The sequence below is a fragment of the Glycine max genome, chromosome 14, assembly GCF_000004515.6.
Source record: "Glycine max cultivar Williams 82 chromosome 14, Glycine_max_v4.0, whole genome shotgun sequence".
Taxonomy (NCBI): Eukaryota; Viridiplantae; Streptophyta; class Magnoliopsida; order Fabales; family Fabaceae; genus Glycine; species Glycine max.
The window spans coordinates 13,120,067-13,137,250 of record NC_038250.2 but is presented as its reverse complement, the minus strand read 5'-3'; the positions used below and the strand labels follow the sequence as shown (position 1 = coordinate 13,137,250).

Here is a 17,184-nt window from a genome sequence, read left to right as displayed (position 1 = left end):
CATTTGTTGCAATCAAATTTGTTGAAACAAATGAACAAAATATGATTCGTTAATATTATAAACATGGTAGAAAAAATAAATATGAAAAAAAGGTGAAACAAATAATAATAAACCTGAAAGTAATACTTTAAGAAGTTTCAACACTAGTAGTCCCAATACTCACAGTATTTAAAGTCAAACCGAACAACGTAACTCTAAAAATTTAAGCATAACCCTGTTAGCACAAAAATTAATTGATATTTTATATAAATATAAAAAATGAAATAAGACATTACAAACCTGATTCAATCTTTTCTGCTTCATTTATTTCAACTTGCAAATCATTAACATTTTGCTTAGTAGATCTAAGCCAATTTTGGGCACAAATGAGAGCTTTAATAGTAGTAGAACTCAAGGAACTATGAAATGAATATAGAATTCTACCTCCTGTACTAATTACAGACTCAAATGATACAATAGATACAAGAATAGCCAATATATCTCTGGCCATATAGGAAATAATATAATATTTGAATGCTTTCAATTTCCACCAATTCAAAATGTCAAACTTAGCGTGGTCATCTTCAACATCATCCTCTAAATACCTATCTAACTCATTTTTTTGCACCACACCCTGTTTTTTCTTTATTTTCATTCTAAATTCATCATCCTAATAATCACCTTTATCACCTTTGTCATCATTATGTTGTGAGACCATATTTGAAGTCAATTATACTAGAATTGGCTGAATTGCTACTAGAATGAGAAATGAGATGCTCTAGTACATATTGTTGAATCAGTTTGTGAATGAGGTCTTTCAATTTTTTCATCATGTCCATGCTTTTCTCAACACCGTACATATGATTAAAATAAAATTGAATGAACTCACATTTATAATGGGGATAAAGAAAAATAGCAACAAGCAAAAGGTAGTTAATTCCACCATTTTTTCAATATTTGTTAAACTTTAACTGCATATTTCTTGTCATCCTTTGTATCACTAAGTTATCACTATGCCTCCACTTATTTAGTGATTTTCGAATACTAACCAACTTCTTAAAAAAAGTGTTAGCAGTAATATGCAATGACCCAGAAAAAGATAGAGTTGCATCATAGAAAGCCTTCAAAAAGCTAATAAAAACACGAGCACATTGTCAATCAATCTCTTTGGGACATCCTTCCCCTTCATTAGATATGAGATTTAACACATATGCATCTTCAACATACTCATAATGATAAAATGCATGCTCATATTTTTTAGCAACATCTAACATCAAATAAGTAGAGTTCCACCTAGTGGGTACATCAAGTATTAACATGACCTTAATGAATACACTTACTTCTTCAGCACACCTCTTAAAACTTGCAAATCTACTTGGAGAAGACTTCACAAACTTACATGTAGCTCTTATTTTTCTAATGGATAGGTCAATTTCTTTCAATCCATCACTAACAATTAAATTCAAAATATGAGCAGAACATCGCTTATGCATGAACTATCCATTCAACAAAGTATGCCCATTCCAAAATTCAATGTTCTAGCTAAATATGAAATAACCAAGTTATTAGAACTTGCATTATCCAATGTTACACAACAAACTTTTGAAATCTCCATTTCTTTTAAACAATTCTCTAGGGTTATCCTTATGGTTTCACCTTTATGGTAACAAAATTTCAATATTTTTTTATTCAACTCCCACCTTTGTCAATGTAATGAGTTGTCACTTACATGTAATTCATATTTTGAATTGACGTTCAAGTATCCATAGTAAGTGAAACCATTTGTTTATTTGCAGACAACACATACTTCAACTTCTCATTTTCATTATTAAACACATGCATGCAATATCTAGCAATAGTGACACGAGAAGGAATTTTAAATTTAGGATGAGCATCTTCCATGAACTTCCTAAACCCTTCATTTTAAACAAACTTAAAGGCAAGTTCATCAATAATTATCACCTTCATTTCAAAAACAATTGTCTTTTGCTTTTTATCAACATGTCTGTGTGGGTTTTTATTACATTGTTGGAACACATGTCTTCTCAAGTTAAAGGTTCAATATATAGAACAAGTTGCTGCATATGATGCATTACAGTACTTACAATAAGCCCTACCGGGTTCGTGTAAATTAGAAAAAATAACCAAATTTTATATGGGCATCAAACAGATCAACAACAAATATGAATCTCAATAATCTAACCGTAATAGTTTTAATAATATTTATAAAAATAAGTGACACATACAACACACAATCAAAAAATGAATGGTATATAAAAAGAGTTGTTGATTATGTTGGTTGGTGAAGAAAATTAGAGAGTCGAAAGTGAAAGTAAAGAAGCATGAAACATGGTTTGTTGTGAAGTAAATGAATTGTTACATGCTGACTGAGAAACAAAGTGGCATGACAACATAACACGGGTTCTCCTTTCAGTCCAGGTTGGATGATTTTTATAATTATTCAAAAATTAGGTTAAATTCAAATTTTATCCCTATATATGAAAAAAAGAGTTTTTGATTTTATCCCAACACGAGAAAATCTTTTAAAATTAGTTCTTGTTATATATAAAGAAAAAATAAGATAATAATTAGATCAATTTTATGAGTTATTTTTTAACGAAAGTATTTTTTATTTTAAAAAAAAATCAACTACATTTTTTTATGGATTTTTCTTATCTCTTTCTATCCTTTCCATTTTTTTAAAGTTTAATTTCAATATATTTTTTTAAATTTATCAATTGTTAAAATTAATCTTATATCACAATATAAGTTATTTATAATAAATTTTAATTATATAATTTTTTTTTATCACAACGTGTTGTTGGCTTCTTGTGGGGACGAAGTGATTTATTCCCCAACTTATTAAATTGTTACTATTTTATTAAAAGTACTCGAGGAAATAATGTATCACCACACCTTTTGTCTAATTATTTTTTTAGTTTTTAATATATATATATATATATATATATATATATATATATATATATATATATATATAAAATAAAATTTATATTTTAATTACGAGTTCATGGATCGACTCAATAGGTTAATGAATCTATAAATTTAAACCTGTAACTCAACCCGCACATGAATGATTTTAATCGATTCGATTCAATTTTGACCCAATCCAAATCATTCGGATCGGTTTGGATCAGTTCGAATTTGTGGATGACTCATATTCATGCATAAATCTACATTAATTAATTACTTAGTTAATTATGAATTATAAAATTCCTAACATTTATTTCACCCATCACTCATTAACAATCCCTTGAGATAGATCAATTAGTGTTAACATGAAAAAATCCAAAGCCTGAACAACCTTGAGAAAATTTTTAAACTATGAGTAATAAAAGTTGAATAACATGCATGTGCATCACTAAGATCAATCACAAGGTGATTTTGAATTTTATTTTTTAATCTAATAGGACTATTGAATAGGATAGACATTGATCCGACTTGAAACTAGTTTCTTCTTTACTTTTTGGATTCAATTTGTAAATCCAACTCTTGCCTTGCTTGTGTTTGTTTGAGTTTTTAGCAACAATGAAATATTTTGCTTATAAAAAAAATATTATATAAGAAGACATGAAATTAGCTATTAAATATTGTTTTTTATTAGTTTTACTTTTCTTTATCTTTTTCACTAACTTTTTATAATTTTCAATATTTTCTAATTTTTTTAAATGTTTTATAATCTTATAAATCTATAAAAAAATTAAATCTTATGAATTTATTATATTGTATAAATTCATTAAAATTTAAATTAAATTCTAAGCCATGTCCAAGATTCCCCACCACGTTGGAATTCGCATCGAAGCTGTGGTGGATTTTGTGGTCATTAAAGCCGACAAGGGTACTTGTTAGTTCCTTTGATATAGTGCTAGGATTTTGGATCAAATCGAAGAACTAGAAATGTAGAAGAGAATCCAAAACAAGAAGAGATTCTAATATTATTGAGGAAGAATGCAGAGGATTACAAGGATATTGGAAATTTCCAAAACGTACCTGAGCCTTCACAACAACTTGCTATATATAGCCAATTGTTACTAACTACCTCCTAACAAACTTCCCACTTGGAAATCCTAACAGAATTAACTACCTAATGACACGTGTCACTACAAACTAACTCCCTCAGCCTCCTATTATCATCTAATTTGCAATCTAATTGCAGATTGCAGTAATGATCCTGCATTAATTCCTCCCTCTCAAGCAAATCCTTGACCTCAAGGATTGAATTCTAGAAACTTTTTCTTTAGATCATAGTAAAATTCCCATGTGGCATCCTCTGGAAGCTGATGTTTCCACTTTATGAGCACTTTTGTCGCCGCCTTGTTGCCTCTTTTACTGTCATCCTATCGAGTATAACCTCAAGCTCCTTGTGACTGATTTCTTCATCAGTACTTGGACAATTAACAGATGTTGATGCCTCCCCTATAAACTTCTTGAGTTGGGAGATATGGAAAACATTGTGGATAAAAGAATTAGGCGGAAGTTGTACCTTGTAAGCCACTACACCAATCTGATCAAGGACAAGATAAGGACTATAGTATTTAGGGGCCAATTTAGCATTGCTTCTGAAAGCTATAGAGACCTGTCTATAAGGATGTAGCTTTACATAAACCAAATCTCCAATCTACAACTTTCGATTAGATCTATGTTTATCTGCTAGTAGTTTCATCCTGTCCTGAGCCCTTCTCAAGTGAAACTTCACCAATTTAAGCATTTCCTCCCTCTTCTGCAAACTTTTATCAACCAAGTCAACCTTAGATTCACCAAGCAGATAGGGAAGGTAAGCAGGTGGGACTTGTCCATACACTATTTCATAGGGGTTGGCTTTAATTGAACTGTGGTAGGTTGTGCTGTACCACCACTCAGCTAAGGGCAGCCTCTTAGACCATTGTTTAGGATTGTCAGAATACATACATCTCAAGTAAGTTTCCAAGCACCTATTAACCACTTCAGACTACCCATCTGTTTGTGGATGATAGGCAGTAGACAGCTGGACTTGCACGCCTTGGTAGGCCATAAACTCTTGCCAAAATCGGCTAACAAAGATAGAATCCATGTCACTTGTAATAGAGTCAAGAAACCCATGCAATTTTAAGACATTGTCCATGAAACATTGAACTACATCAGCATCAGAATAAGGATGATGAAGAGCCATGAAGTGTGTAGCCTTACTCAGTCTATCCACCACCACAAAAGTAAATTGTTTGCCCCCTGAGTCAAGAAGTCCTTCAATGAAATCCATTGTAATGTGTTGCCATACATGCTCAGGTATAGGTAAAGGTTGCAGCAGTCCAAGATATGCAGCAGAGTCATATTTGCACCTTTGACAAGTACTGCACTAATGAATGAACATCTTAACATCCTTGGATATTCCTTTCCAAAAGACAACTGCCTTGACCCCTTGCAAGGTTGCATCTATACCAGAGTGGCCTCCACAAGCTGAAGAATGTAACCACTTCAGAATATCTTTCCTTAATTCCAAATCTTTACCAATTACTAACCTTCTTTTCCTCATCAATTCCCCCCTTACCCAGGAAAAGTGTTTATGGGAGTTTGAATCACTTTGCAACTCAGAAATTAGCTTTTGAACATCTAGATCAGACTGCCAAGAAGCTTTAATTCTGATGAGCATATCTGATTCAAGTTGAACCACAAAAACAACATTACACTCAACTAAAATTCCTCGAAACAATGCATCAGCCACCAAATTTTCTTGACCCTGCTTGTATTCTATGCAAAAATAAAATTCCATGAGTTTTACTAACCATTTCTATTGGAATGCTATAGCTAACCTCTAATCCAAAATATACTTGAGGCTCCTATGATCAGTTCTGATTACAAACTTCTTAGGTAACAAATAATGTCTCCACTTTTGCACTGCAAAGACAATAGCTAGCAATTCCTTCTCATAAGTGGATAGGGACTGTTGCTGCACATTCAAGCTCCTGCTGATGAAGGCTATGGGATGATTGTCCTGCATCAAGATAGCTCCAATACTTGTACCTGAGGCATCTGTTTCTACTACAAATACCTTATCAAAATTAGGTAGAGCAAGGACAGGTGTTGAGACTAATAGATCCTTCAATTTCTAGAAGGCTAACTTAGCTTCTTGAGTCCAGCAGAAGTTATCCTTCTTAAGCATGTCATTATGGGGCTTTGCCACACTTCCATACCGAAACACAAACCTTCTATAGTACCCTGCAAGCCCAAGAAATCCCCTCAGCTGCTTCAAGGATTGGGGCAGAGGCCAATGTTTAACTGTTTCAACTTTTGCTAGATCAGTTGCAACACCCTCACCTGAAATGAAATGACCCGGATATTCCACTCTAGCTACAACAAAGTAGCATTTAGACCTCTTTGCAAACAATGAATTAGACCTCATTGTAGAAAAGACAGTATGTAAGTGAGACACATGGTCTTCTAATGACTTACTATAGATGAGAATATCATAAAAAATACAAGCAGAAACTTCCTTAGATATTCTTGAAACACAGCATTCATAAGACCTTGAAATGTAGTTGGTGCATTTGTTAAACCAAAGGGCAAAACTAGGTATTCAAAGTGACCTGCATGAGTCTTAAATGTTTTTTTGTGCACATCATTTCATCCATTCTCACCTGGTTGTAGCCAGATCTTAGGTCTACCTTAGAGAACCACTTGGAACCATGAAACTCATCTAGAAGATCATTCACAAGAGGGATTGGGAATCTATTCTTCACTGTAGCCTTATTCAACTCCCTATAATCCACACAAAGCCTCCAGCTGCCATCTTTTTCCCCCACTAATACAACTGGGCTAGAATAGGGACTGTTACTGTTTTGTATTATGCCTGAGTGCAGATACTCCTTGACCAGACCATCAATGATGTCTTTCTAGTGTTTAGCATATCTATATGGCCTTTTATTTACAGGAACAACGCTTGAGACTAGAGGAATCTTGTGATCATGGGCAGGCCTAACAGAAGGTAGATTGGCAGGTTCCTGGAAAATATCATCAAAACTGCATAACAATTCTGCAACACTAGTAGGCACGGCAGATGCAGGTGCATGAGTAGTAAGTGAATTCAACAATAAGTCTTTTTCTCCCTTACACAACTACAACATAGAAATGTGCACACCCGAAGAAAGTGCCTTGCGTAATTGCTGCTTCTTCACTGTTTTCAGCTTAGCATTAGAAGCCCCTCTCAGCACATGTCTCCTTCCTTGCATAACAAACTATATAGTCAGCTTACCAAAGTTCCAAGTAATGTCACCCAAAGTTACCAACCACTCCACCCCAAGCACTAAATCACAACAACCTAGGGGCAACAACATTATACCATATGAGAAACTGGTATTCTGAATCATCCATGTAAAACTCTTAACCACATTCGAAATTTGTACCTTATTTCCATCAACCACAACTACATTTAAAGAGGGAATCACTTCAATTCTGCATCCTAATTTCTTGGCCACATGTGCATCCAAGAAGTTGTGTGTACTGCCACTGTCAATAAGGATATGAAGGGGTTTCTTTTTGTAATAACCAGTGACTCGTATTGTTCTGAAACTAGTAGTTCCAGTTAGAGCATTTACTGATATTAGTGGTTCACTAGCTGAAGAGACATTCAACTCCTCCCTCACTCACAACATCTTCCCCTTCTGAATCTAAATTATCATCAACCTTCATAACATGTATCTGCAATTTCTTGTGTGTCAAACTATGCTCTGGTGTAAAGGGCTCATCAAAAAAATAGTAAAACCCCTTTGCTCTTCTTCCACTCATATAGGTAGATGTAAGATTTCTTGTAGTTTATGTTTTGGGCTTAGATGTTTCAGTAGGGTTACAAGGGAGGTTTCGAGAAGTGACTGGTCTTGGCTGATTTTAAAAATAGTTTTCGTTGGGGGTTAGCCATAATAGCAGATTCATACATTTTGGCTAAAGAAAAGCCTTCCTAATTGAATCTGGATGGAACATCCTCGCCATCATTTGCACATCCTGTTTGAGCCCTCCCAAGAAACAACTCAATTGATGTTCCTCAGCCAGTTCCACTCTTAAGATAATTGCATCAAATTGTTCATGAAATTCAATCACGGATCCTTTCTGCCTTAACCTCATCAACTTCGCCATAGGATCCTCACAGACTTCACCAAATCTATCCAATAAAATTTGGGAATAATCCTTCCAAGAAGGCAAATTTCTCAATCCCACTGTTCTAACATAAGCACTATGCCATTGCAATGCTTTTCCCTTGAAATGTACCACAACCAACCTAACTTTGAAATCTTTTGGAGTATTATCCACCAAAAAAAAAGTCTCACACTGAACCAACCAATTCTTAATCCCATCGCCATTAAACCTAGGGAAATCCAGTCTTGCAAGACGTGTATAACAAGAATAGGTAAAAGATTTCCCACCGCGCGTCGCAATTCCCGTGTTGAAAGAAGGTGAATGCCCCACTGCCTATTGTTGTAGAAGTTCATTGATGTCTTCACAGAGCATTTGCCATAACAAACTCACAAGTTTCAAGAACCTCTCATCCAACTTCAAGCTTAAACGTTCTTCTGCTTCGCGAAAAAGGGACTGATTTCTGGTGTTTTCTGCCATTTCGAGATGAATCTGGAAGGTGCCAAGCTGATACCAATTGATATAGTGCTAGGATTTTGGATCAAATCAAAGAACTAGAAATGAAGTAATGATCCTGCATCATCCTTCCTCAGATTAAAAAGCAACTGATTCAAGACTCGCCCTCAACTCGGACACCAACTCAACCACCTTATGTACGTGCTCACTGTCCCCCCTCTCATTTTGATTTTTCATCTCTTTCTCAGTATAGAACTTCAAGTTCAATCTTGCTCATGTGTGTGTTAGAACTAAAGAAAATCAGAATCAGAAAACATCTTTTTTCGTTTTTAGCCTCATGTTTGTTGAGAACGAAATTGGGTCATTTCGGAATTCTGAAACTCAGAACAATCTTCGAAGAATTCTTGAGTGTTGGAAATAATCCAAGTCCCACATTGGCTAAAATTAATCCCACATTAGAATATATAAGTGAGGGCCAACCTTCACCCCTTGAGCTAGCTTTTGGGGTTGAGTTAGGCCCAAACTCACATTCTAAGATGGTATTAGAGCAGGTTCTGATCACGCTTCCGCTAGTCCTCGCTTTGTGGTGACAAACACCCACCATTTGTTGTTCACGCCCCGAGCCTGGAAGTGCTTGGCGTGATGGGGTGTGTTGGAAATAATCCAAGTCCCACATCGACTAACAATACAACCATATTAGACTTTATAAGTGAGAGGCAACCCTCACCCCTTGAGCTAGCTTTTAGGGTTGAGTTAGGCCTCTCAAATTCACTTTCTAAGATGGTATCAGAGCCAGTTCTAATCCTGGGGCCACGCTTCCGCTAGTCCTCACTTTGTGGTGACAAACACCCACCATTTGTTGTTCACGCCCCGAGCCTAGGAAGTGCTTGGCGTGAGGAGGTGTGTTGGAAATAATTCAAGTTCAACATCGGCTAAAAGTAATCCCACATTAGAATATATAAGTGAGGAGCAATGATAAAATATATGATACGATATTCTATCAATATTCTTAGCCTAGCTAATCAGTTTCTATTTGATAGAATATATTATCAGAATATATGATAAGATATTCTATCATTATTCTTAGCCTAATTTTATGCTTGTAATCCTTTATATAAGCTAATGATGCTTAATAAAAGGGGAGAGGAAAATATTATTTCCCTCACCCAAGCCAATTGGTTTTAAGATGAAATCTAACATGGTATCAGAATAGATTCTGATCATGCTTCCACTAGCCCTTGCTTGTGGTGACAAGCACTCATCATTTGTTGTTCACGTGTGTTAGAAATAATTCAAGTACCACATCGGCTAAAAATACAACCATATAAGACTTTATAAGTGAGGGGCAACCCTCACCCCTTGAGCTAGCTTTTGGAGTTGACTTAGACCCAAACTCACATTCTAAGATGATATCAGAGAAGGTTCTGCCCCTGGTATGGTGGATAGTTCCGCTCTTCCGCTAGCCCTCGCTCTGTGGTGGCGAGCCTTGGCTCGAAGGGGCGTGTTGCGAGTCCCACATCGGGTGGTTAACAATCATAAGTTCCTGGGACCTCGTCGAAGTCCCACATCGGCTGCCTCACTCCTTGGAGTGCAGCTTATATACCTGTTGGACAACTTCACTTAATGCCAATTGGTTTTAAGATGAAATATAACATATTATAAACTCTAAGATTGAGTCATGCTCTAACATAAGATCAATCACTTCTTTTTCTTTTGGTTACTTGGTAGTTGGCTGGGTAGTTGGCTGAGGCTGGAGATTTTCATGAGTTTGAAAACACAGTTTCAGAGCTTGTCAAGTTTCTTGATTCTTTGTTGGATGCTGCCGTGACTGACCCAGATAGTGAAATGCAGAGAATGATGCATTTGAAGCTATCTCTGAGATCCATAGATATATTTGTTCTCCTTCTACTGACCAGGTGGGTTAGCTTTAACTTTTCAATCATGTTACACATTCAGGATTTTTAAGTGTTCCATAATATAGACTTAGAAATTGGAAGGAAAAAAAATTGTATGTAAACAGGATTCCTTGCAGTTGGCGACTTGGAACCATAGGATGAAGATCATGACTCATATTTAAGCTCGGTATATCGGACTTGAAACACGCATATGAGATTTGTGTCATCCAATCTTCATCTAATGGTTACAATGTGTTGAGTGTGTGGATGCGTGGAAAAATTAACTGCACAGAATCCGGTTCCAGTGGTGGCATCTAGTTTGACTTTATACAATAACCTTTTATGGGACTAGAAATGAGAGATTAATGATTTTATGCTAAAACATGTTATTATTTAGATCAATAATCTTTCAAGCTCAAAGTTTAGTGTAAACAAGAGATATTGATAGCAAAACTAAGTGATGTATTGATTGTTTGGTGATGTGACAGGAAGTTGTTGATGCCCTTTCCTTTGAACTGCCAAAGGCTGTTTCAAAGTTTGTGGGGATTTCAAGTAGAATTTGGACTTGACAATTAGCATCATCGATCAGTTTATTGTGAAATGTGTTTCAAGGGATATGCTCTCAATTCTCTGCAATGTGAGTTTGCCTTTATTTCAAGTAAGTGCATATTAGTACTTCAAAGATACACACAATATCATCTTAATCCTCCATTAACCAGTGAGCTACACTTGGATGGACACTGCCCCAAAACTGATGTGATAGACACAGCCAACCAGAAATTGCCAGAAAATATTATAAAAAATAAATTAAAAAAGAAAAATAATATTTCTTCTCTCACATTTTCTCTGGTCCAAACATCTCGTATTTCTCTCTCACGCAGCTCACGGCTAGCCATCCATCTCCTTCTTTCGTTGCCATATGGTTCTTTCGCACCTAATGGTGGCCTCCCTCTGAAATTAGTCATTCATAGATATACCTAACAATTTGGTCTTCCTGAACTGTTTTGAGATGAATTTATTTTTGTTGGTACATTTTGGGGGGAGGATAATGGAGTCCGGGGGGGGGCGCATGTTGATGGTCCTACAATAATTTTGATTTTTGGAGTACTAGCTCACGTGATATATATCATGCCTTAATCGTTTGCCCATGAAGTTATAGTACTGCATTTAAGAGTGTTTGCTTTTATCTGAATTGCAGCTTTGATTAGTTTATTTCTTGTCCAGAGATCATTAAGAATTCTTGTTTTTGATATCTTGGTAGGTTATCAACCTTGAGATTGTTTTACAAAATTTTGGAATTCAGTGTAATAGCGGTTTAAGAAATCAATTTTGGAAAACTGGTTAAAAAAACTAATTTTGGAAAACTTTAATTGATTTATGCAGTAGATACATGGAATTATTTTTGGAAGTAAAACCATTCTCAATATTTCAACATAAATAATTTATTACTTCCATAGGTAGTTGCTTGGTCAGGAAAACTGTCATTTCATGTTATTCTATAATTTTCAAATTATCCAAGCTTTTAGCTCAACATAACCTACATACTATAGCCACAGAGTTGAAAAGCAGAAGTTGAAAAGAGAAAGAGAAAAGAACTTAGAAACCCTTGCCAATGGTGGTGTCCAAGACATCAAGAAGATCACCCTACCTGAAAATTTAATCTGAAATGAGGTGCATGCTGCATGGGAAGCTCACCTTCTGCAGATGACCCAATTTGGGTTTGGTCAAATTGCAGTTCCTCACACTTTCCAAGCAGAGACATGAAACATGACTGAAGAGAGGGAGAAGCAAATCTATACTTTATTTTAATTTTTGGTTCTATGCCGAGTCTCAAACTTGACTGGCTATGGTTTTTTATTTAATTTATTAATTTAATGATTATGTTTAGTATTTTAATGTGCTGGCAATTTTTCATTGGCTGTGTCTACCACGTCAGTTTTGGAGTAGTGTCCAGCCAAGTCTTTATCATAACCAGAGGCATCAAATTGGTCCTTCAGTGATAATTAACGGTTTCATCCTTTTAGGGACCAATTTGATGTCACTGTAAGAACCAAGTTAATAGCATAAATTGACGATTAAGGGCTGATTTGATGTATTTCTAAATGGAGGACCAACCTGATAACATGTATATCTTTGATGATCAAAATAGACATATTCTGCTCTCTTTAACAGAGGCTGCATGTTGTTTGTATCTTTGAATATCAGCTTACCACTTTGGTGGAGTTGAAGTAGGTTATTTGATTGAGTGAAATCATGCATGTAATGTTTAGTTACAATTAGATTATGTGGTACCTTTTGTTTATGCCCCCCTCCCCCCGTTAGCAATACTATTGTATTGACTATTGGATGCTTGTTGAACAAATCTCAAATTCTCAATATAGAATCCAATTAGTCAATAATGCAGAAGGCACAGGTTCCATAGAAACCTCCATATTTAGAGATATACCTAAATATCATTCCACATGATATATCCTTGGCTTGAGATACATTTCCTTCCACATTTATGACAATCCATCACTTAACCTTCACACAATGGCGGATGTACATAGGTAACTATGGGGGCAATGGCAATTGTCCCCACAAAGAAAGTTTTTTACATGAATATATTAAATAATTATTGTTTTTGTCCCAATAAAAAATAGATGTTGCTCCCATAAAATATTTTTTAAAAAGAAGAATGTAAAATATTATAAAAAATAAAAGAGAAAATAAATTGATATTGATTTTACCCACTTTATTCTTTTAAATTTGTAGAAGCATAAGTATTTTATTTTTTTAATCAGGAGATTGTGTGTTTTGAGAAAACTTATAATATTTTTCGTCTGAAAATATTATACACTATTTCTTTGGCCACACTAAAGAAATTTTCTGTATCTGCTACTGCCTTCACACCTCCTACGCAGTTGTATTTCTCACTTCATGCTAGACCTTGGTCCTGGCTTACTCTCAAATATTCACTTTTTGATGGTTCTATCCTAAAGAAAACTCAAATTTTCTCATAATCATATCATGGTTGTCATGCAAAGCACTACAAGTCAGTGACAGTGTGACATTTAATTTATTTATTTTTGGTTAATATATTGATCATATGCTTCTGTTAGTTTAATTGAACAGACATTAGGTTACTCAAGTAAGATCACCTAGGCTGCCAGTTACATTGTCCCTCCTTTATCAGGGCTCTCAAAGGGTAATGCATTGCAGTGGCCTTTTTAATCAATGGGTAGAATATAAAACTGTATTCTCTATTCAGCAAAAGAAAGATGGCAGCAATTGCCTTGTTAATTTGGGTGTAGTTTGGGTGAAGTGGCATGATCTGGACGAGAAAGAATTATATTGCTTTCTTTTGGTGAAAATTATATTTCTCTGAATGATGTTGAAGTAATTTTTGGATTTTGAGTGATGAGAAAGCATTGATGAAATCCAATTTTTTATGCAGTGAGTACTAAATGATTCATATTTTAAGACTGAACTTTTATATCTAATCACCAATAAAATTAAATAAAATAAATACTCTTAAGGTTCTTAGCTTCAGCTTGCTATTAAATCACCTAGTCTTGTTAGCTACTAGTTGCATTTCATATTTTATTAGGCTCATTTTTTATAGCATGGAGACCAATGAAGAAGAATCTATCTTACCACTTGAGCTATTATGTTAAAATTTAAGGTTATCTTTGTTGATGAAATGCAAAACCTAAATGCTAGTTTGGGCTGAGCAGATGTGTCTCACTTTATGTCCGTCAATGATTTGAAGCCACATTGCTTGAAGTTTTGTTTCATACTTATTTTGTCTTTTTCAGTCTTTATTTCCATTCAGAGGCGTCAGTTTGAGCAAGTAAAAGTAGCTGTTTCTATAATTCTTAATGTATTGAAGGCTGTCTTTGGGGTCAGAAGAAGCAGAACTTGAGACAGAGCTGTTGAGATTGCAAATTCTATATCTGAAGTTTGCAATAAATTGGTCCGTCAATTTTAAAACAATATCTTTTTCTTTGTTAGAAAAGCTTCCTGATTTATTTTCAATTATTTTGCTGATGGTTTTTTTTTTCTTTCCACTTTTACAATAGGAGAGGGGCGCAAAGGAGAAACTCTGAGCTCTTCTTGGTCTATACGTCCTGCAATGCATGGTAGATGTCTCTGTACTGCATTAAAACTTTATGATTATTCTTATTTGTATTTCTTTGCTAACTATTTTTTAGTAAAAATGGATTACCTTCGGTATTACAACTGTTACAAATTTCTTCATATTGTGGTTTATCATATCTCAGTATAGTAACAACTTATGATGTAGAGACTGTGGCTGGATCTGTGTTTGGAGGTAGTACTCTCAAGTTACTGAGTGTCTTCTGTTAATTTATATCAATGATAATGTAAGCACTATTTAGACTGCTTTATGTTCTTCTTTTACCCCCACCCGTTCAATTTTCCAGAAGATAAAGATCATTGTAATTGAATCCTTGCCTTTTCATTTATGCATTTCCCTTTCACTAAACCATCGAGCTCCATTTTTTTTTCCAGTGGATTAGGGGCATGACTTAGAGGAGGTTGCTCAAACTGCTAAAGAGAATTTGATTGCCATCAAGGATGAACTTCGTAATAACCAAACAAAAAGGTGGCAAGCAATAGGAACATTGAAGCATGTACTTTCCTTAGTAAAGCTACCATGGGAGTTAAAGAAACATGCTATCAAGTATCAACTTCTTGCTTTGCATCACAGACGAAGGTGCCTCCTGAAACTACAACGAGGAACATTCTGAATGGTCATCTTATTTGCCAAGTCTTTTCTCGGCTTTGCAGGTTGTATTCCCTGCAATTTGTGTCTTCTGTTTGTTTATCATCGCTCAATCTCTCTTTTTCAACGAAGAAGGAAAATGTTGATATATATATATATATATATTTCTCTTGTGGTTACTCATTAACTTTTCAGGTTGTAAAAATGGTTATCGTGTATGCCCCAGAGCCAGAACATAGAAAAAAAATCCTTTGCTGTGCTAAAAGGAGTGGGTTTCGAGTATCAGTAGCACCTCTTTTATAGTTATATATGCAATATGTGACGAGCATTTTCTGAAATTGAGATATATGATGTTTGTTAAACCACTTAATATCTTGGTAGTATTTTTCTTGAGATTTTTATTAGTACTATGTTCTGTTACTCAAACTAGGTACCTATGAAGCATGGACACACCAGTCCCTTGCCGTGTCTAGTGTCCGACACTAGTCCGTGTCGACACGACACCCGTACTACGTTCTATATTTTGGACATTACAGGTGTCCACGTGTCCGTGCCGTGTCCGGTGTCCGTGTCGGTGTTGGTGCTTCATAGCTAGGTACTTGCTGATATTCCAAATTCTCAAAGATTTGACATTTTGAAAGCATTGATTACAAATACTGACTCTTCCTCGATGGTAATCCCCTAAGTTACAATTTGTTTAGCTTTGTTCTTTATTTTGCTGTCAAAAGTTAAATCATCTAATGGGTGTCTTGCATCTCTTTGAAGATCGCTATTTTCATCGATCTTGCCAGGAAGGAAATGCACACAGCAATCTGCAGTAGTAGATCAATAGTAAAAGATGCCCCACCGATAGATAACAAATCATTTCTGGATACATCGTTTTGGAATACCGGGATCCTTGAGTTGGTGGAGTTGGTTCAAAGACCTCCACAGGGTGGACCTCCTTCCCTGCCTGAGCAGAGTGATGCGGTATTCTTCCTATTTCATGCGTTCTTTATAAATTTATCTATCTAGTTTTCTTGATATTTGAAGAAGAATTTGGCATTATTGTAGTTTCTTTGAGTTATGAACTGATTAAAAAAGTAATGGCATTATGTATTATGATCTACGGGTGTTGTCAGCCCTTGACCTATACAGATTTGTTTTGATGACAGAATCTGCAGGTATGTAGTAGCATCAACTAATCATCACTAAAACTAATTAAAAAAATGGGGAAAATTACATAACTAAAAAAATATATCCGATTTCAAGCAGTGGTTATTGAGTTAATGAACTACTTGAATGGTTGATTGTTCCTAAACAGGAATGCTTTTACCTAGAATTTTGATTTTGTAATTTTCCCTGAAAAATGTGAGATTATGTTACATCTTTGTTTGTGGTTGCCAAACATGATCTAAATTGAAGTCTAATTCGGAAGATTTCACAATTTCATTGGTGGTAACAGAAAAGACAAACTACACTAGAGTGCTGTCAAGGAACAGTTTACTGAAGGCCTACAATGAATGGTTGCTTCCTTTGCGTACCTTAGTGACAGGCATAATGGCAGAGAGCAAGAGTGATTATGATTAGTTTGCTGTTGACACTGCATTGAACTTGTAGAAGAGAAGCTAAAGCAATCCACATAAGTTGCCCCATTAGCAAAAGGATTTTTGAAAAGAAGATGGTAAATGTTGTTTTAAGATCATCTAAAGCAAGGTTATTGAATTGCAATTCAAATCGTGAATCGTCCAGCCAGTTTTTGAATGGTGATTTATAAACTGTGTCGAATATTATGATTTAGAGACAATGAAAATAGCTTTTCCAATATAAATAATGTATAGTTTAAACTAGAAAATAACCATGAGTATCATGAAACAAATTCATAAGGGGCAATGAAGTTTGAACTTGATTTTATGCAAATTATTTAGGGGGTGTTTGCTTTCACGGGCATTGGCATTAAAAACCACATAAAAAAGGATGAAAATACACAGAAGCAACAAATGGTAGCTTCTCTCAGACGTGGATCAAGTT

The 17,184-nt window shown here is 35.1% G+C and overlaps 1 protein-coding gene and 1 pseudogene across 1 annotated transcript; one reads left to right on the top strand and one right to left on the bottom strand.

Annotated features, from left to right (window-relative positions):
* Positions 1-4,288: 4,288 nt before the first annotated feature.
* Positions 4,289-5,233, bottom strand: LOC112999330 (uncharacterized). The gene is made up of 4 exons (XM_026125381.1): positions 5,114-5,233; positions 4,950-5,027; positions 4,694-4,870; positions 4,289-4,573 (listed from the first exon to the last, which is right to left on the bottom strand). Exons 1-4 carry the CDS (start codon positions 5,231-5,233, stop codon positions 4,289-4,291), a joined length of 660 nt encoding a protein of 219 aa, XP_025981166.1.
* A 4,726-nt stretch (positions 5,234-9,959) lies between these two features.
* LOC102661696 (aberrant root formation protein 4-like) lies at positions 9,960-16,897 on the top strand (annotated as a pseudogene).
* Positions 16,898-17,184: the final 287 nt, after the last annotated feature.

Coding starts and splice junctions, on each gene's coding strand:
- LOC112999330 (XM_026125381.1), bottom strand. CDS start 5,233: ATGGATTTCATTGAAGGACTTCTTGACTCAGGGGGCAAACAATTTACT. Junction 5,028..5,113: donor ATCCTTATTCTGATGCTGAT/GTAGTTCAATGT, acceptor TATCTTTGTTAG/CCGATTTTGGCAAGAGTTTA. Junction 4,871..4,949: donor TATCATCCACAAACAGATGG/GTAGTCTGAAGT, acceptor CAATGGTCTAAG/AGGCTGCCCTTAGCTGAGTG.